The sequence below is a fragment of the Rhipicephalus sanguineus genome, chromosome 1 (assembly GCF_013339695.2).
Source record: "Rhipicephalus sanguineus isolate Rsan-2018 chromosome 1, BIME_Rsan_1.4, whole genome shotgun sequence".
In the NCBI taxonomy this organism is placed as follows: domain Eukaryota; kingdom Metazoa; phylum Arthropoda; class Arachnida; order Ixodida; family Ixodidae; genus Rhipicephalus; species Rhipicephalus sanguineus.
Genome location: NC_051176.1, coordinates 121,146,557 through 121,167,277, shown reverse-complemented (window position 1 = coordinate 121,167,277; position 20,721 = coordinate 121,146,557). Strand labels below are relative to the sequence as shown.

Genomic DNA, 20,721 nt, shown 5'->3' with positions numbered 1-20,721 from the left:
GACGTCATAGATTTTGGTGGCGTCTGCTCGGGCCTACGTGGTCGTTTATTGGTAAAAATTGTTTACATTGTGTTCTTAGGGACCCAAAGTCTCAACATAGCAAGATATATATATATATATATATATATATATATATATAATGACGGAAGAGCAGGGCGGTCAACCAGAATTCTCGCATCTGGTTTGCTACCCTACACTAAGGGGAGGTGGAAAGAAAGATGGAAAGGAAAGCGGAGAGAGCAGCAACCGCGCGATAAAAAAAACTGAGCTATTGTGGTCAAAATACGCAAAAAGACTTAAATGCGGGACGTCACACTGAAGTTCACGTGCTGAAGTTTCGGCGCGAAATTCAAAAGAGAAACTTTGACCTTCATTTCCTCTTCTAGTTTTTTCTTATGATGGCGAAACTAATGAGAATAGAGTTCTGAAAGAATAATTTATCTGCCTGAACTGATTTACTGTTTCACTTTAGTGTCCGTTTAAGGCCAACCCTCCTTAATTGTGACCGACATTTGAACAGCTTTTAAAGGACGCTATCCCTTTTTTCTCTGTGTTCGCTATTATGACTCGAGGTGACGTGTGAGTATGGAAAGGCATACCTTGTAGTTATGATGCTGCGCTGCAAAGTTAAAGCAGACGGGGCATGCAACAAGGAAGGACGTTATGAGGTGACTGTTTCACGTTCTGTTTTTGTTTCTTTTTAACTTTACAGCGCTGTATTACTACTACTAGTATGTTATTACAACTACCTTCAACTCAACCTTTAATCAATATAGGGGGCGTGCTAATGAAAAAAATAAAGCATCGGCCATTGGTTGGTCCGCTCCGGCCCAGCTTATCTGTGGTCGTATTTTGCAACGCTTCCTCTCGCTTTCTATTAGTTATTTATCGCGCTGGCATTCTTTCCAATTACGAGTAGCAAAAACAATATAAAATGATGGGGTTGTTCTTACAAAATATGGCCCTTGTGGGAGGCATTTCATATTTTCTGCACGGCGACTTCCTTCAAAAGTGCTCTCTTTCAGGGTTTAAGGTCACGGAAAACTATGTACAGGTTCTGTGTATGCGACATAAGCACGTAGCGCTAGCGTTCACCACTTCAGCAATCAGAAATGACAGGAGTATTGGGATATAATGGCAACGCGAAGCCGCGCGCCCTGCGCTACTTCAACTGTCTGACTAGTCGCCGCAGACTTATAGTATATGCGGACGTCGAGGCACGTTTCTGGTTTTGTTTTAGCGAGTCTTGTTCCGGTTTAAATTCTCTCTTTCCGGGGTCACCGGCCGACTTTACCCTGGCCGTACCGCGCTCTGTATGGCATCGCGACGGGGGCGCAGAACAAATGTAACTCGGAAGGTGGTTGACAGCCGCCGCGGAAGTTCCCTCCGTGCTGCCCGCTCGTCGGGCAGCAAGTGCCGGTGCACCGCGCGCTGCATGTCGATGGTGCGCCTGGAAGCGGTTGGGCATCATCTACAGGGGGGAGGGGGGGGGAGGCTTATCTTTTGCACCCGTGGAACCACGCCGGACGCCGCGGAAGCGACGCGCCACGCTGTGGGAGACCCGCCACGCATTCGGCGCACGTCCTTCAAAATCCGGGCACCGCGTCCAGAAAAGTTACTCCCACCGTTAAGCCATTAGCGCGAGCGGGACTGGCCGAAGGCAGTGCGGGGCTACTGCGGCAGATCCTCGGAGATTGCGTGCGGGGGAGTCCCATATCTAATCTTCGCTCTGCTTTAGGTCCTCATTTGCTCGCAGATGGTCGACAGTGGCTGCCGCGAAGCGAGTTTCCGTTGTACTATAGGCAATGGGTTTCAGCGGGTTGCGGTGACTCCGACCCTTTAATGGATAGGGATGGAATTACCAGTGGTAGTCAAGAAAACCTACGTCAGACCTGAGCCAACTGGGAAGTCTCAACAGAAAGAAAAAATAAATTAGTCCGCGTTGACCATTACAGACTGAGAACAATGCTTCCAGCAGTATTACTCAGGCGGGCGTGCCGTTTCCCGGAAAAGGTTTACCAAGCCAGCACAATAAAACAAAAAAAGAATATCTTATACAACTACCGCGTGTACGGTATACCGAATGAGTACACCTCATGTACCGGTAGATGCCAGGGCAGAGCACGCGCCTTAATAGGAAGCTCCGTGACACTGATTTTATCGATCAGCGTTACGTGGACAGTCCTTGGCATAGGGGGAACTTTCCATAGGCAGAGAATTTACTGACCCGAGCTCAGGGGCTGACCCTGCCTGGAGCAGCTTCAACACGACCCAGGATGCTGCTATCGTGTCCTGTAAACTCTGGCAGACGACGGTGCATTGAACTGTGTTTTTATTCGAAGAACAATGACATTAAATTCGTGCTTACTGCCGCTACATTATCCCTTAAACTACGCAACTTAAATGAATAGACACTTGTAGTTGAGCTGCTGCGGACGCAGGCTGCCAGCCATTTTACAATGGTTGCCTGCGTCCGCATAGCGGCCGCGGACGCCAAACTAAAACTGTCTGACATAGATCAGTCTGCGTCGTTTCCCTTTATTTTGACCTTTACTGGACTAGACGGTCAATGTCAAGGGCTGAGCGCATATCATATTCAGTCTGCTCCAATTCGTGCGCTATACTGCAAATGTATTTATTTATTTATTTATTTATTTATTTATTTATTTATTTATTTATTTATTATTTATTTATTTAATACTGCAGGCCTATTCAGGCATACAGAAGACAGGGCGTAGAAGGTACAGCGAACTCCAAGTTAAGGAAGAACAAAGAAAAAGGCGTAGTACATTCTAAGCATGGATGTAACGTAGATTATATTAAGAAATAAGCTCTAAAGCCATAAGCCTGCAGTATGGTGCAATGAATGTTATAGGAAGCTACAAAATACCAAAGCTGTCGTGCGAGTGTGCCGCGAACCAATTTTTTTATAAAAACGCAAGGAAAATTCCTATGGTGCGTCGCTCACTGTTCCCTAATTCCTTCCCGTCCTTGTGTCGCAGACGTTCGAGCGCCTGTGGATAAAAAAAATTGCTAAAAGTTAGAGGGCACTCATATTTTGTACATGCTGTTGGCCGCACGTGCGGTCAGCTGTGTGGCTCTCTGCTGACGTTGCACGGCCATCCCTCTACGTGGTTTCTTTTGCATCATTGCCCCAACTCTGTCATGCTCACAAAAAGCTCTCCGTTTCTAAAAGGATGTAGTACAAATGAGGTTTCGTTCTTCTGCGCGCGCCCCTGCAGTGGAGATGTGCCTCGGAAGCGCTATAGTGTATCTTCCGACGCAGGGATCGCAAGGAGAGCCTGGCCCTCCGGGCCCCCCTGGACCCCCTGGACCACCGGGACTCCCTGGATTTGATGGCGGCACGGGACCCCCTGGACCCATAGTGCGCACCTTCTTCCGAATTTCCGTTAAATCAGAGAGAGCTAGGCAAAACAGCGGGATAGTGCTATTACGATTCTACTACAGACGAATTCTTCGCAGCCTTCGTCATTGCTTCGGACTGCATCCTGCGTTGTCACCAGCCAGGATCATCCGACAAACACGACGAATTGTAACTGTGGAGTAGAATCTAACAGAGAGTATCATTCTGTACTAGAGTCACCGAACTGACAGCAGCCTTCGCAAAGGGAACGACGATGCGGTCTTACACTTGTACCTGAACTTTTCAATTACAGTCTATCTGTTTGGTGCGTCAGTAGCCACTCTTATGTGGGAAGTATGTCAGCCTTCTCACGAGTAGTGAATCCATCGTTAAGTGGCAAGGCCCTGTAAAAAAATACATGACCTGGTTGAACTCATCGGAAACCCCTGGAGCGTTGAATCTGAACGGAGAGTTTGCTAAAGCCACGCAAATGTCGACCAATTATCTCTGTTAAGAATTTCGTAAAGGAAGGCCAAACATACCGAGAGTAATTTGAGATCTTTTGCTGTGCACAAGATATTGAACATTCTACATTGTTTCAATCAGGTTAGAAACACGAAAGCGTAAAGACTACGAAAAATTGAAACACTGGATAACGGATCTGGCTCATACATAGCAACCGCAGACCAGTAAAGAAAGTGTGCTTGCTGTTTCAGGGTCCTCAGGGTGAGGTTGGTCCCAGCGGCCCACCCGGCCTCGTGGTAAGTAGTTCTTTAACCAAGTTATCTTAAAGAAGCGCAAGTACATAAAAATGCGCGATGCGCAGAAACTATGTCGAATTTTCAATTGCTGTTGTTTTTCTTCGTGCTTCTTTTGTATTTCAGGGGCCTGTTGGCAAGGACGGACTACCAGGACCTAAGGTGAAACTAAAAATGTGAAACGATTTCACGCCACTCTTCATGCTTGGAATGTGTGCGCAGCCGCCAACGCCGTTGTGTAATGTCAATTAACATCGCGTCGCTGCTTTTTGACCGCACCATTCGAAAATTTGGTCACACCGCGAGTGACCTACACGTAGTTCACCGTAGGTTCCTGCGTTTACTCGCAGTTTATCATCTGTAAACAAAACTTACCCGTGGTTCCTTTTTTTCCTTCTTTAACCTTCACAGGACGTGCAGTAAGACAACCGACACTTACTGCCGTTTCATTATTTCGGATAATCTATAGACCAGCTGTAGGCAACCGATTTGACTCAGCCTAGCAGAGCGTACGGCTTTGAAGACGCCATACATAAGAATATTTACAGAATCTCTATTAGTGGAGAAGCTCTGTTACAGCAGCTACATAAGTCCCGGGACATTGCATTACAGGGATCACCAGCTGCTTATAGTGCAGAATTGCTGCTGGACCTTCTTTTAAATACGCGTGTCTGGCATAGCCGCAACTTAAAGCAACCTCACTTCATCACTCTTAGGTGCAGGTATGTTTTAATGGGCCATTGCGGGACACTGCCTCTACAGTCACGCCTATAGTGGCCTAACTTGCCGTATCCTCAGGCGTTACGCAAGGGTCCGCTATCTAGTGTGGAACATCATGTGTGCAATGCGTTGAAGCTGTGTGCACCCCACGCCGACGCTCTTAACCTCCCCAGGGCGAGAAAGGCGACAAAGGCGAACGCGGCCTTACGACGACGCTGGACGGAAATACGTTCCCGACGGGATTCATCGAAGGCCCCGCTGGACCGCCCGGACCGCCGGGTCCCGCCGGACCACCAGGCAGGAAGGTGAGTGAGCCTGCGCACGTAGATGAAAGGCGTCCCCGATCCGAAAATTTTGGTGTCGTCGGGGGGCACCAGGCTCAAAGGCAAAGAAGTGAAGTTGGAAGAGCGACAGAAACAAGAAGCGAGGTGGAACTTCGAAATCACATAAGGTTCATTCTTGGGGCGTTAATATTTTTTCACCGCTCGGCAATGCTCGGCAATGCATGTCGGCAATGCATGTCGTAAGTAATGCGATTCAAATGAAACCTCGTGACCGTTTACAACAACGTTCTAGCGCGTTCTAGCGCACTGTGCACTGATGTTTGTTTTTGTTTATTTTTATCTTCAATATTCAGCGGAATACTGTCGATAGTAACCCTCTGTATTGAACAATTACCGGCTATGTGTGCAAGGTTAACCCGCTAACTGCAACCCCCCCCCTCCCCCATAGACACACACACCACCACCACGTAGTTTAATCGGTAACTCTGCAATACTCGGTACATAGTCCAATGCTCAAGGACGCAGAGTAACCTGGTTAACAGTTCTAAATTGCGAATACTAATGAGAGAGTAGTGCACAGAGTGTTTCAAGAAATCCTAAAATCCTAAAAGGTAAGAGAAATGCGATATTTCCTCGCTGCCTTCATAATTACTCTTCCCGTTGCGGTAGACATCTTAACATGACTGTATACATCAGTTATGACAGTAATTAAATAAATTAGATTAATAAACTTTCTAATTAGTGGAGACATGTGGTCGGGTCAAATGGGAGGATTGGAGCCTTTTCTGCGAAAAGCCCATTTCCGCTTTGCGATTACCAAAAAGCGGACACTGGTAATTTTACCAGAGTGATGAGCTCTGACCAATTTCGACGGCGAAACCGAAACCAAAGCGTGGTAGAGCGCAACGGCCCTGCTCTTCCGAGAAGTCTACAGTGAGCGAGCGTTGAACTGAGTCGAGTTTAGTTGAGCATATTCAACCACATGGCAGCTACGTAAGAGTACACATAGACGTGGTCATATCAACCATCGATCGACGCCGCTTCGTGGGTGTGCTGGCTGTGCTTGCGATTATAGCACGCATGGCGCGCGTACGGTAACGAATGCAGAACTAACACCACTGCAATGGTTGTCACGAACAGTGACGTCATTCTGGTCGTCTGCTAGTTACGCTCAGCTGCGCTTCGGTTTTGGTTTTGTCGGCGAGTTTGGTCGAATACTCCGCAAAAATTATCAAAGGCCACTTTTTTTTTAAATGCCCAAGCGGCAATAGGCTCTTCACAGGAAGGACGTCAATTCGCCCCTTTAACTCGACTGCCTGTATTCACTAATTAAAAAGTTAGCTAATGTAATTAGTTAAATTACAGCTGTAAATGATGTCTCTAGCCATTTTAAGATGCCTGCCGCTACAGAAAAAGTAATTATGAGGGCAGCGAGCAAATATTTAATTTCCCATATTGATGAGGATTTTCGGATACATTCTTGAAATACCCTATACTACGAAAGATAGAAGGATAGCACAAGCATTCTACACTCCCAACATATTGCTTTTTCTCAGAGCCACACCCGAGCGCCGACCTGATATTCTATAGCTTCTATTTAACGAAATGTAACAAGTAAAGCGTAGAGGAGGGATTACGTGGTGACTAGTCAGTATGGTCATTTGGGTCACTAGACAACTCAAAGCCGTGCGGAAAAACGGCTTTAAGAAGTTAGGTGGTGTAATTCAACGCTGCACGTTCGAAGCCACCTTTTTTGTCCAGTGTTCTGTCATTTCCCGTACAAAAATGCATGTAGATAGTCTATAGGCTGTCTAAACATGGGTTTAGACAGTCTATAGACTGTCTAAACCCGTTTTTGTAAGGGTTATCGGGGCGTATTTGCGCTCTTCACGATTTATTCGGCATTGGTAAGAAGAAAGAAGATTATTTGTACTACAACCACACACAATCATCGTAGCAGCTCACGACGCCTCCACATTATGCGTAATGGTTTGCCGCTTACGTGAACATACTGGTCGGACATGTACCACTGTAAATATTTCCTCGACCACTTCGCGGAAAGCGGACCGCGCGAGCTGTGCCTGCAATATAACGCGTTGTTAATGGTGAAACTTAACGACGTACATACATAAAAGAAGAGAGAAAGAAAAAACGAACTTCGCTTTTTCTCACTCGATTCGGTGGCGGCACGCGACTGTCCACACAGATATCCAGTGCTGCCCACCCAACGCGTCGCGCACCGAAATCCCTCCCCTCTGCCCGAATGATGGTCGTGCCGAGTGCAGTCATGATACGAAAAGGGCAATTTATCCTTCTTAATACTCCCTCTCCCACCCCCTGTTTCCCCTGGTACCGGCGTTTGAAATAAACCGAGGTCGGCGTCGGTCGCTGAGAGCCTGAAATCCCGCGGAGTATTGGATCCGTAATGCAACGCTTGGGATGAGCGGACCGCGCACTGCTGTACATAGCGGCCGCTATAGACACGGCAGCGCCGGCATCCATCACTTTCCCGCCACGGGACGCAGTTCCGCAGTCGCGGCCGGATAATCGGTTTACGGTGTCTCCTGGCCGCGTAATCCCGTTGCGCCCCTTCCTCTCCGTTCTTGCCGAGTGGCCGAGCGGCGGATTCAGCATCGGATCGGGTTACGTCCTTCCACTAACCATTGCTGACGTCTCACTCCCGCTGAAAAGTCCTATTATGGTTTCCCTTCTGGCAACAAATCACACTTCGCCGTGTATCCACTGCCTTGTCGCGGCCGATAGACGGCAATCGAAGAGAGTATGTTGTCTCGGACACACACGCACGCACGCGCGCGCGCACACACACACACACACACACACACACACCACACACACACACACACACACACACACACACACACACACACACACGAATAGATAGATAGATAGATAGATAGATAGATAGATAGATAGATAGATAGATAGATAGATAGATAGATAGATAGATAGATAGATAGATAGATAGATAGATAGATAGATAGATAGATAGATAGATAGATAGATAGATACGTGAGTGAGTGCGTGCGTGCGTGTGTGCCACGGACGGAGTCCGGATTTTATAGGTTGTTCGTACACGAAGAGCGCAATCACTGGCGGAAACACCGTGTCTGCCGCCGTAAAAATGAACCAGGGTGCGCTTTCGTTCGGTTCACTTTAGCCGCACTTAAGTATTCACTGCCAGTCAGAAGGCTGTATCGAACTCGGTTTGATTAACAACCTGGAAGGGATGGAACAGCGAATTACGAACCGTCGTTTAATGAAGATCCGAGAATAATAAGAAGAAAAGGAGAAATAGGAAGCTGGGGGGCCGGGAGGAAGGCTACAGAACACTCCGGTCCGTCACGGAGAAACGAACCTTCTGTTTCGCTTCGTCTATAAAGAAAGAAAGGTAAGGTGAAGTTAATTATACTCTAATTGACAGGAACATGGCCGGGCAGAAATCTACCGTCCGAGAAGAAGGAAGGAAGGCACTTGGATGTGGGCTCTGGTTTGGCCGTGTGGAGCGCCAACCTGTTCGCCGCCTCTTGCACCGTCTCGACGCACCAATGCGCCGGCGCCATGTCGTTTCTTTCCTCTTACTGAATGATGCAGCGATGAAAAAAAAAAGAAAAAAAGGGGGGGAGGGGGGTGGAGAGATGAGCGTTACTTGTAACAAAGCTTGTTCGAAATAGAGCGACAAAAGTCTAAACACGGAGAGCGCACATCGTTTTCTTTCTCAATATCCGCAGCGTTCACCCGCCCAGTAGCGTTTAAAATAATTGAAAGGCGAGGGCTTTGGCAAGGTCTTAGGTGGAAGACTTTCGGTAAAAAGGAAAAAAAAAAAAAGTGGCAAATAGAAACGTAGTAAAACCTCTCCAAATGGGCGCAAGCCAATGAGCCGTTTCCATGCCGAGCGATGGTAGAAAAGGGCACGTTGCAACGAAACAGAACGAAAAGAAAGCAAAGCTGAAAAGTATGAGAGAGAACGCACATGGTTCAATTGCGCCAAGCAGCAGACGAAAAAAAAAAAAAAAACAGTGCGCCCTTCCTAGCCATCCGATTATACGCGGAACAGCTTATGGTGTTCGTTCGTGCGTTTCTGCGAGCATATCTATATATACCGGGATGTGTGTGTGTGTGTCCGTGCGGGACGGTGGAGGCGGCATTTTTCTGTCACAGCATTCCAGAGATAGCTGTCGCCCTAGCTCGAGCGGCGCCCTCCGATGGCCATTGGTGCGACGAGGAAGGAGAAAAATCTGGCCAGCGGCGAGCGCCGTTTCGCTTGCGTTTGTTCGCCAGCCTTGTCTTCCTCGACAGATGCCACTGTCCGCACGGCGAGCGAGAAGACAGGCAGCCCCTTGCGTATACCTCCGTGCGATCCTGGGGCCCCGGTTATCGCTTGAGGCTCGAATTCGGGCCGCTTGGACACCGATTTTGATTTTCTTGTCTCTCTCTCTCAACGATTTCTCGATTACAAATTGCGAGTAAGGCCGTAGATGACAGCGATCTGGACTGCATTCTTCCGTTGTAACGCTGCAGTGCCGCTTATTATTCCCCCCGTGTTACGCGACCGCCACCGCTCCGTGCCCCGTGAGCGGCGCACGAAGGCTTAAACGACATCATCGGGCCTCGATGATGAAGGCCCATATCGCTAAAGGGCCTTTTAGTCGCAGCGCCCCGATAACTGGTACTCGCGCAGCCGTTCTTATCGTGGCAAGCGGCGGCATACTTAGTATCCATGGCGGAAGCTGATTTCTTTCGGCAGACGAGGGCGAGACCCGCTGGCGGGTCGCCTCGATCTTTCTGTATATTACTTGCGCGGCTACGCTGTATAGCTTCGTCTTTCCGTCCGAAGGAACGTACCGCGGTGCGATGCCTCCCTGGCGCCGATTCGTGGATAGGCAGTAAAAAAAAAGAACTAGGTGACCCCGCAATCGAACCTTTATGAAGCAATGGAAATATCTCGCAGTGTACGTGTCCTCTCCCCGCGTCAATTAGTTGAAACAGAGATAAAAGAAGGGCCGAACAGCGGCGGTCATACATAAAATTCGATTGCAATTAACTCTTGTATGATCTGAGACCGATAGGTTTCGGATCCCAAATTTATCTTTTTATTACGTTTTCTTTTTTTGTTCACTGTTTTTGGCGAGTCTGTCGACAGGCTTTTTAAAAAGCAACTATGTGTAGAGTTGTTATTGCAATGAAAACAAAATATGAAGCAGTAGCGCACTTTTTTTTTATTGCAATCCGATAAAAAGGGGCATATGTTTCTAAATAGCTAATATATGCGCCCTCGGCGTCAGAATCTTACGTCCCTGCATACCGGCCTACAGCAAGTGAACGTCACAAAATTGCGAATGCTGAATGGTCAGGGCAGCAGCCGCACTTGTTGCAGGCTTGCGCTGGCTGCGTAATTGGATGTCTCGCTTCGGCCATTCCGACTCCTCGTCGTGTGCTTCAAATGGCTAGCTTTCCTGAACCCTCTGACATTCAAGTTTGACGAGCACCACGCTTTCCACTTTGAACTCCTGCTGCCAGGAAGTCCAGAAAACATAACATATATTCGATGGAATGCCCGAGGCCCAAATTTCTACATTTAGCATTTTCGTGCTTACTTTTTTTATTTCGGAAGTAACTAACCTCGAATAACTGAAGAACAAGCTTTCAGAGTGCCACCCAGGTATTAGGTCATTAAGCTCTGACGTATGCTTTCTGTCTGCGACTGCTGCAAGGTTATCGTGCACTTCATGTGTAAGCTCATTAAGGTATTGAATACGAACACCCCTGCTTGAATGTAAAAAAAAAAAAACAAGAACTCCGAAATCACACTTGTATAGGCACCTGCAGTTTATCTTCAGAACGCTTTAACATTGCAAGACAAAGTGTAGCTTTAGTAAAATCTGGGCCTTAGATGCCGGTAGTTTAGACACTTTTCATCACCCAGTATGAGGAAGCTGTGAGAAAGCTTGGCTTCAGTTGACGCAGCGTATAAGCACTTCGCGCATAATCTGGTCAGACAGGCTGTTGCAGTCCTCTTAGCGGTTCGTTTATGACACCAGTGTGGCAGTTTGAGCATGTTGGTCTGAACACAGACGAAAAAAGTGGCACACATATGCCTGCGTGTGCCTTTTATTTTTTTTTTTCGTCTGTCTTTTCCCTGCGCTTTCGCCTTTCTTTCAAATTAAAATGTTTATGACAGGTGAACACGTGCATAGAGAGAGAGGTATACTTTAATTAATCCTGGAGAGATTTGGCGGGCGGGCATGCCTATCATGCTAATCTAAATGGGTTGGACTAAAAATTGAACCATATGTACAATCCACGACAGATGCACCGCACACGCGAACACGCCGCAGCACTAAACAAATTAAAATATGTCACTGAGACCAGTGCCTGTGGAAGATTGCTCAAAAATCAAATTAAATATAGCCATGTTGTCACGGTGACGAGCGTCCGGAAGAGACGTGCAACAAAACTAACTCGTATAGACCTTTTTTTCGTGGGCGCCGCCATACTGCCTAGCGGGCGGCGCCGTCCTTGGTCTGGCAACCCACTGGCGTGTGCGAAGCTCCGCGTTTGTATGGAAGATATTCGTGCGGCTGCAGTTGGAGCCGGTTTATTTCGTTCCGGCGCACTGAATTTCGTATCAAGTGATGCGGTCTACGTAGGAAATGAATCTGTGAGACGTCCTCAAACGGTTTGATCCGTTCAGGGTCAATGATGTTAATATACGACGACGCGAACGTGTCGCAAGTGGTCGATATCATACATTTTCCGCACTGTCTGTTGGAAAACCACGTAAATATTTCGACCTGTTCTAGCAGGGAAAGCAAGTGCCGCCACTTTTAGCAGATACAATGAATTCTTTTCGTGGAGTGTAATCTTTTAGTTTCTTTTTCCATGACTACCGCTCGTACATGCGGTTGTGCGTCAGCACGCAGTCTCGATTTCGTGGCGCGGACGCCATCTGTTTGTTGCTCGCTAACAGTTGCCTATCTCGTTTCTCAACTTTTAAGTGACCGCTTATTACTCGCTCGTTTATTGCCCACCGGTGTGAACGAAGTTAGAGCTGTTACGGGGAGGTGCTGGTACATATAAAAACGACGCTGATGTTGACATGCCGGCGCGCTTCTTTTTCTTTTAAGAGTCGCGATACTTGAGTGGATTTCGGCGGCGATAAGATGAAGATGATTAGGGAGTTTCTTCTGCCGGTAAGGCACGGAGTGCTCCCGGGCTCGAGCCTTTGATCAGCATCGGAGGTGATTCGCGTTCTTTTTTTTTGTAACTTCATCTACCAGATGTACCGTTTTTGCAAAATTCTTGCTGTCGTTCGCAAAGCTAAGCAGCAAGACTGGCAGTTGAAGAAACACTAGATAAGCGTAACAACGTGGTTTTTGTGTCGCGCGTAAAAGAGAATTAACAATGTTGCATATCACTGCGCGACTGGTCGGACACTGTTCTTGACCACGTAAAAATTTGTCTTCCTGAGGTAGTTGTTCCACACGAAGTGACAGACCTCTTTTTTTTTTTCGGCTTTCATATGGCTCATCGTATACGATACACTCCGCTGTCTTACGGAAGTTGTGACCTCACGGCAGAGATCTCGCCACATTCTTTTCATGTAGCGTTCAGTGAATGTTCGGGTTTTACAAGGCTGGTACGGAGCACAAATTAAATGTATGATGCCGGTTACCCCGCTGCGAAGTGAGGGATTTCTCGTCCGTGCTAATACAGGTATACATCAACTGCAACGATCACCGTGTTGAGCCGAGCTACGAAGCTAATTGTTAGACAAAACACATCATATAAAAAAATATGATAACGCAACGAAGCGAAAACAACTCAGGTGGGTACTCGAGTGGTACTTGGATGTTCTGCACTTTACCGAACAGGGCCGTACTTGACCGCTTATGTTTGTTCGCAAATCTGGCCATATCCGATTGATATTTGACTGCGTGGAACACTGGGAATCCCGGATATATTGCGGCACTTGCCAATTTATAACCTGTAACGTAACACAAACGATGTACCTTGAAGAGTGAACACAACCGCAAACACACCGCGCTTGGTGATGCACGTCGCATACTTATTCTGGCAGCAGTTTACTTTTTATAGTTGTTAGAACAACCAAAAACGGCACAGTGGTTTCCCGTTGACCTTTCGCTGGCTGACATCGCAATAAAAGTGAACAAAATCCGCAGGTCGACCTAAAACACGCAAAAATTGTTCGAAAACGGCACTCATTCAAGCACCAGCCCGCACACTCCGCGCCGTCGCGCACGAGCCAGAAAGGAGGAAAGCACTGGTTGCCAGTCCGGTCCTCCTCGCCCGATGCAACGGTCTATAACGAAACGCAACGACCGACACGTCAAAGGTATTAACCGGGCCGTTACGTTTCAGCCCACCCGTAAACTGCCACTTTAATGCTACCTAGCCAGTCAGGTGGCAGATGCGCGTAGTGTTGCTGTACCATTCTGTACCACATTTCGTTTGGATTTCTTTGACGCTTTCGCCGTCTGTGGACACGCGCCCTCAAGAAAACGAAATAAATGCCCCAGCGGCGTCCACGCGCCTTGCTTCTTTCTAGCACTCCGGCGCCCTGTCGGCGCACTACACAGCGCAATATATTGGATAGGCTGGCCCCACGCTCGGAATCTCAGTTGCCCGGAGGATGCCATACTCAAGCCGATTTGGATTCCATCTCCGCGTAACATTTCCGCGCCGGCCGCGAAAGAAAATCAAGAGCGAAAGAAGCAGTAATCCCGCGTATGGGCACAGGCGTTATCGTTGCCCCGCCGACGCTGCATCCCCGAAAGCCAAGAGAATGGCTTTTCCCCCTCCTTTTTCGCGGCTTTGGTGTTGTTTTAGCGCTGAGAGAGACGACTACAAAAGAGGGCACGCCGCTCTCAGCCAACTGAGAGGCTCGGGCCATTCCTCGTGGATTTGGCGCCTCGCAAGAAGAGGGCGCGGTGCGAAACAAAGAAGGCAGCGTTTTCGTATTCCAAGCTTGCGCGCGGCGTCTCGAGCGCGCGTCTTCTTGTACTGGAAAGCGCGCGAGTAGAACTTGCGGCGCCTTCCTTCCTTTCTCCCCCATCCCCGTTCTTTGAAGCGACATGTCGGTTGCGGTACAGGATCGGATGCCCCGCATAAACGTGTCTGGGGGACGGACATTCGCCTGCTCTTCGAGGGCCGCATATAAGAGGCTTAACGCAGAGGCACTCAAACTCTGGCCGCGATACGCAAAACCAAAGAAAGAAAGAAAATGACGCCGGGATGAAAGAATTCCTTGCGGAGCGGCCAGCGCACGCCACCGCGGCATTCTTTTGTTCTCCAATCCTTGGTGCAGTTCTCCTGCGTTTGATGCCTACACTAATGATGTTGATTTTAAAGCTCCATTTTCCTTTTTTGGCCTGGCCTTCAAGCGCATGACTGATCTCCATGCGAACACTAACTCCCTATTCATATCCGAATGTGAACTTCAAGTAGTTGACGCTGTCCTCCGAGTGTGTGTGTTTTTTTTTTGTTACCGCAAGAACGCTGCCTTTGTCAGGCCTTGAGCTTACAGTTTGCAGTACCTACATGGTATCCTTGCAGGAGGCGCCACACTCTGTACTCGTACCTGCCCGCCGAGATATGGCTGAAGTCTTGAATACGAAGACACCGCTTGTAGTAATGTAAAAAAAAAAAAACAAACCTCGGAAATCCCGCATTTCGTCTTCCATGATGGTTTAAAATTATTTCCATCGATACCACGTTTATTCCGTGGCTCTTCGCCGTACTCGTAGACTTTGATGACGGCTTCTATTTTTAGTCGTGTTCACATTGCAGCGGCCTGAGGGAACACTGCAGTCGCAGATGTTGGGAAACTATCTTTTGAAATTAGAAGAAAATTTATACCATGTTTTCTTTTTGCCATTTTGTGTTTTGAGAGACCAAAGAGCATGTGTAGTGCATGCGCTCTAGAGCAGGGAATAAAAACTGGAAGCGAAATTTGCACTCCTACACACTGATCGCGTATTCTATTGAGAATAGAATGAAATCTATTGTACGTAGGTCCACGGGAGCTAAGGGACTTGTACTATAGTAGTCCACATCACTCATGCATTGCCGAGCAACTGCAAATGCCTTTTGTGCCCCTCGACTTCATAAAAATGTGATCGCGCTCACGTTGGCTTCTGTCTGTCGCTCTTTCGACGATGTCCTAGCGTAAATGTGTTTAACGAGTTTATCAGTGAACGTGCTTCGCGTTTCACCACGGGGCGCCTTGAAGAAGTTTTACCTCAGGTCGGCGCTGAGACACAAACTCCCGTATTCTATAACGTTCCTCTTCTCAAATCTCCACCTTGACTCAGGATAGTGGGTGGCCGCGCCGCCCCTTGTCGGAGGTGTTCGCTTGCTTCATCTCACATTACATAAGAGGCGCAGCCAGAATTTGTATCCAGAATTTGTCAACCAACTTTTAAGTATGTTCGGGCGTTTGTTTGTATGTGTGCGTGTATATATACGCATGCAAAATTGACAAATTTTTAGGAGGGGCCATAAATCCCCCCTCCCTCCCGGCTGCGCCAATGATTCTGGGAAAGCAGAGCGTCTTCTTCTGCAGTCGAAGGGCGGTGCCACGCTTAACTCAATAGAGTATAGCAAGAGCTTCGACTCAGGAATCGTTCAAGGATACGGGAGTAAGTTGCACGAAGACGAATACAAAAAAACAAGACAAAACGGGTATCTGTACGGCACGGAAACACGCATATGCACTGTAAGTATAGCGAAGCACAATACTTTGTAAGTGCGTTGTGAAAATCATTACTATCTCCGGCTTTCCAAATTTGGCGTCGACCATCTTAACAGACAATAGTAGAAATGCGGTCTTTCGGAGTCAGCACAATAGAGGTGTACTTGAAAGGAACACACGGTGAGCAAGTGAGGAACTCCCAGCTTCAGAAGAAGGGTGAGATTTAATTAGGCTTGTGCAAATATTTGAGCACTTCGATTATTCGAACGAATATTGCAGTATTCGAACTCACCTCGACGCGAATTTAAAATTTTCGAAGTTTGGAAGTATTCGAAACGAACGAATAGACGTATTATTTTACCGCATGCAACTCGCAAGTGAGAAATTGGTTTTACTGCAGCGCACTGCCCCTACGCCGTGAAACCGCCTGTCCATGCGCGAAGCCACGCTTCAAAGTTAGGTGCGCGTATTATCTACACCTTGAAAGCGCGCTACACAGGCGTAAATGAATTAAGTAGGGCGCATCTTAAAGCGCAACGTATTTCACCGCTTATGACTTGCATTCAAACACTGCTACTAATTCGCTTCGAAATTACACTCTAAAAAAAGACTTCTTTTACTTTTTTTCTTGTGAGTCCTTACTTGCTACGTATACAACCCTTTCTAAAGAGATACGTGAACTCTCTTTCGAGATCCATTATACTCCCTTAGAAGAGTCGAGGGAAGCGGCACTCTCCTAAAAGAGAGTTAACGTGGCTCTTTAAAGGGAGTTATATGCGTGGCAAGTCAGGACACACCAAAAGAGTAACGTGGTCTCTTTTTTTTCTTTTTCTTGGCGTGTATTCGATAGTAATTACCACACGCTTCGACTTCGCATCGAACTAAGAAAGTGATATTCGCACAAGCCTAGTTTTGTTCAAATACTTATGGTATGTACCGTACGCTATAATGTCGTTTCATAGCACACTCCTATCCTAACCGCGATATGCTTAGGCGGCGACCGTGGTCGAGTGTAATGTTCTCACTGTAGTTTAAATATACCTTACTGTCGAGTTTAGAGCCTTTACTCGTAAAAGTTTATTTAAATGTGCAGTATACAGCTGGTACGCTCACGCTCCTGAACAGACGTCGCCGTAAACTTCACCGTAAACGTCGCCCTAGACACCAGAAACGTCTAGAGTAATATTCTGGTAACGCTTGCTCACAAGATGTGAAGTTGCCCCCTTCTCATCTGTATTACCAGTATGAAAAAGACATCAGTGTTGCAGCACTCCTGAAATGACGCGATTGACTTGCGTCCACTGCGTGATTGCTTCTACGCGAGCATTCAGAGCATTGATTTTACAACAACTGCATAGTTTGTTTACTGCTTGACGTTGTCGAAAAGAAATTGAAACATTCAAAGTGTTGTGTTTCTGGCTTCCAAACAAAATAAGGGCACGAGGTTCGCCGGTCAGTTCTATCAGATGCCCGCAAGTCTACCATATGAGCGTACGGCTGCAAAACATCACTATCAACTTAATGTGAAAATTGAATTGAGTCAACATGTCTCGTGTTCTTGTGCTTGTTTTCGCATTCACAAACTAAAACGACTAACAAAAGTCTAACTCAATCACTCTTACCTTGCACATGTGTTCGTACCTTGCATGAACAACGTGTGAATAGACAGCCAAAAAAAAAAAAATGCTTGAGCTTATGTAGCTGGTGCCCTTCGAGTCTCGTGGAATTGCTCTAGTGTGAGTTCGCCATCCTCAACTTCAGCTCCCAGCTATTTCAAAAATCATTGCGATTTGAAAGGTATAATCTTTCAGTGATCTAGTTAACACACTTAAAAAAAGAAGAGTCTTTCTGCAATTCGAGTAAGTCACGAGGTGTGTTACAGCTGTAGGAACAGATGAACTTAAACAAATGCGGCCAGCCAGCGTATATGCAAAGAAAAACACGTTTGGAATATGAGGCGCAACGTCATTGGCTTCCGTCGGAGTCTATTCCCGTTGCCGTCTAAAAATTTGTAAAAGCATTACGAAGTTGTGCGTTCGTCTGCAGTAACGCTACACCTTTTATACACAAAATTATAAGCAAACAAAAAAGAAGCTACGGCGACATTACGGTGCTACGGGAGACCGTAATTGCTCGCTACTGGGAAGTTTAGCGTTGACAGTTAAAAAAGAAGACGTGAACGCGAAAAATTAAAGCATTTCTTTCGTACAATAGCAGCCTGATCACACTCGCGGTCGAAAATTATTGTAGGAGAAATATAGTACACAGCTGTATAAAAAAACAGCGCCATTTTTGTTGACGGACAAGGTATACCACGTAGCAATGTTACTCGGTTCACTCGCAAGTCATCTCATGCGTTGGTGTAGCACTAGGTCATCCAGAAACGATAGCACAAAGCCACAGGTCACACAGACCGCATATGAGTGCGTGACGGCACTTCTCGCCCTTATCATTGTAAGGCTTACTTTCGATAAAGAAAAAGAAATGTATATTGTTATTGTTCAGTTTATGGACAACCTTCAGTGTATTGGTCAAAATGAGCAAGAGAGTGACATAATCGTCCGACCGCAGCTGTTATGCTGCAGCTGTGCCTTTGAGCAAACAACTATGAAAAGAAACGAGCCAAATGTTCGGAACGCGGGGAGGGGAGGTGTTGTTACGCGGTCGGCGCCGCGACATCGGTGTCCATGCTACGCGCGGCCGCTTCCAGGGGGACGTCGGCATCCCGGGACCACCGGGCGAGGACGGCGCCAAGGGCGACAAGGGAGAGCGGGGCCGCAGGGGAAAGAAGGTACGTGGCCCGCCACCATTACGCGGGTCCCTGACCACGCATGTGCCGCCCGTTGCGCCAGTCAGGCTGTACAGCAGCCTCAGTGGCACACACCGCCGAGCTGAGTTTCGTCAGCATTGCACGAGCACCAACAGAACACCCAGTTGCAGCTCGAGAAGCTCAGCGCCAGATGCACCGGCCTGAGCAGCTTCAAAGCAATCACACTCACGCCGGCGTAAGAGCCACGTCTAGCGATGGCGTTGATGTGGGCGTCCACATTCGTAAGAGGAGGCCACCCTGCCCGGCACACTTCTGCTGGCTGCATTAATTAGTTCCACGGGACGCCGTGCAGTGAGCTATGCGAGGCGTCCCTCTCCTAAAGTTTGTTTATTATTTGATGTTCACTCTCCTTAGAGCACTGACGGCACTGTACAGCTTCACCGCCGCAACGGCAGTGCACGCGTCCACGTGCGTTCTTCTCGAGACTGTGCGTGCGTGTGTGTGGCTGTGTGCTTGAGAAACGCTTGCTCTACTCGTTAGCGTGAGTGGTACCAGTACCGTTCTGCCGCCTGACCCTGCGTACCTCCCGAGGTTGTCTTTTTTTTTTCTTTTTTTCGCTCCCGCATGTTGCACACTCTCTGTAACGCATCCTTTATTTATTTCGCTTCGCGCCCTTTTCTTTGCGGTCCATTTGAGCACTTCGTCGCGCTTTTAGGGCGTTTCGTATATTTCGAGAAAAGAGAAAGAAATAAACAGAAAAGTAAACAGCAAACTGGCCTGTTGTTGCGTCCACGTAAGAACGCCCAAGTTTTCGGGGGGGGGGGGGGGATGCAGCTGTATACGTGTATGATACCCGGTCGTCCTCTTGTGAGGCCGAATTTCGGCCGGAAGGACGTCGGCGATATGATCGGCAAGCCCTGAAAAGTGCCGCCAAGTGCTGCGTCGCCTGCCGGCTTCGCATGCGCAGGAACCCGCTTTTATCGCCTGCACGGCGTTTTCTCCTCCGCTTCCCGCGGGCCGCTACTTGAGTCCCGCCTCGCATGTGTCCCCACGTGCCAGCGTGTGTCTGTGTCGTCGACCCCGCCCTCCCCACACCTTCCTCGAACACATTATTTTTGTTTGTTTGTTTCTGGGCTGACCAAATACTGACACCACAAAACAATTTCACCATCACCCGCAAACGTGCTCCCATCATCAACGAGGCTGCGACGCCAGTCTCTTTCCAGGTGGGTTCAGTGTCCGTCCGTCTGCTCTGCACGCTCCCCGTGCAGGTCTCCCCTCGTCGGGAGAGCAGCTGAAGGAGCACTCTCGCGCAGGCGCCTTCGGAAGGCATTCCCGCTTCTCGTTCCTTTCTCACTTTTATTTATTTCTTCCACAAAGAGCACAAAAAAGAAAGCGAGCTGCCCTCAGGGCCGGCACTGCGCCAGTGCACGCGTCTCGCGCCCTGAGCTGTGCCAGAGAAGGCAGAGCACTGGCCACTGCGCGAGTGCCGACGCAGGCGTAGCGTTGCCGTCGAATCATGTGCGAAATCGCGGTGAATGCGCTCTCGCGTCCGACCGCACTCACAGCCCGTCTTGGTCACATTGTAACGCGGTCTGCGTGCGGACGTGAAGGCCTTCCCCTTTTACAGGACTTCTGCGTGCCCTAAGACAGACGTCCTTCGGCGCTGGGCGAACGATTTGTGTAAGGTTCAATTCTGCCAAGTTGATGGGTGCAAGATAGTGAACCGCGATAGACGGAGAGATTAGAAGAAAAAAAATTTAATTCGAGGCAGACGGAGAGACAGGCACGAGTTAAGCGAGAGAAATTGCAGACTTGTCTTTTTGCAATGCCCACTGGATTTCATGTTGCCCCGAAAGAACGGATGTCGCCTCCCTGAAACCACTGGGGCACCATTGACACCTTCCACCCTCCGCGTTCTTAACGAAACAGAGCGTCCAGGTTTGAGGTAAGTTGCACTTTTCACTCTGGTCGCTCTTCTTTCTCTCTATTCTGAAAAAAAAAGTGAAGACAAAGAAACAAGGGCCTGAGTTTTCAATTCCCCCTTGGTTCTTGTTTTACGTATACAGTTTCCGTTGCACATCCTCCGCCTA

General features: G+C 48.1%; 1 protein-coding gene across 1 annotated transcript in view; it reads left to right on the top strand.

Moving 5' to 3' along the window:
- The window catches only part of LOC119397085 (collagen alpha chain CG42342), a gene marked incomplete in the record, with an annotated part of 500,928 nt that overhangs the window by 323,507 nt on the left and 156,700 nt on the right, over positions 1-20,721 (top strand). The window contains 5 exon segments of the mRNA XM_049416219.1: positions 3,287-3,385; positions 4,081-4,125; positions 4,249-4,284; positions 5,016-5,147; positions 18,569-18,649. Coding sequence (XP_049272176.1) covers positions 3,287-3,385; positions 4,081-4,125; positions 4,249-4,284; positions 5,016-5,147; positions 18,569-18,649 — 393 coding nt within the window.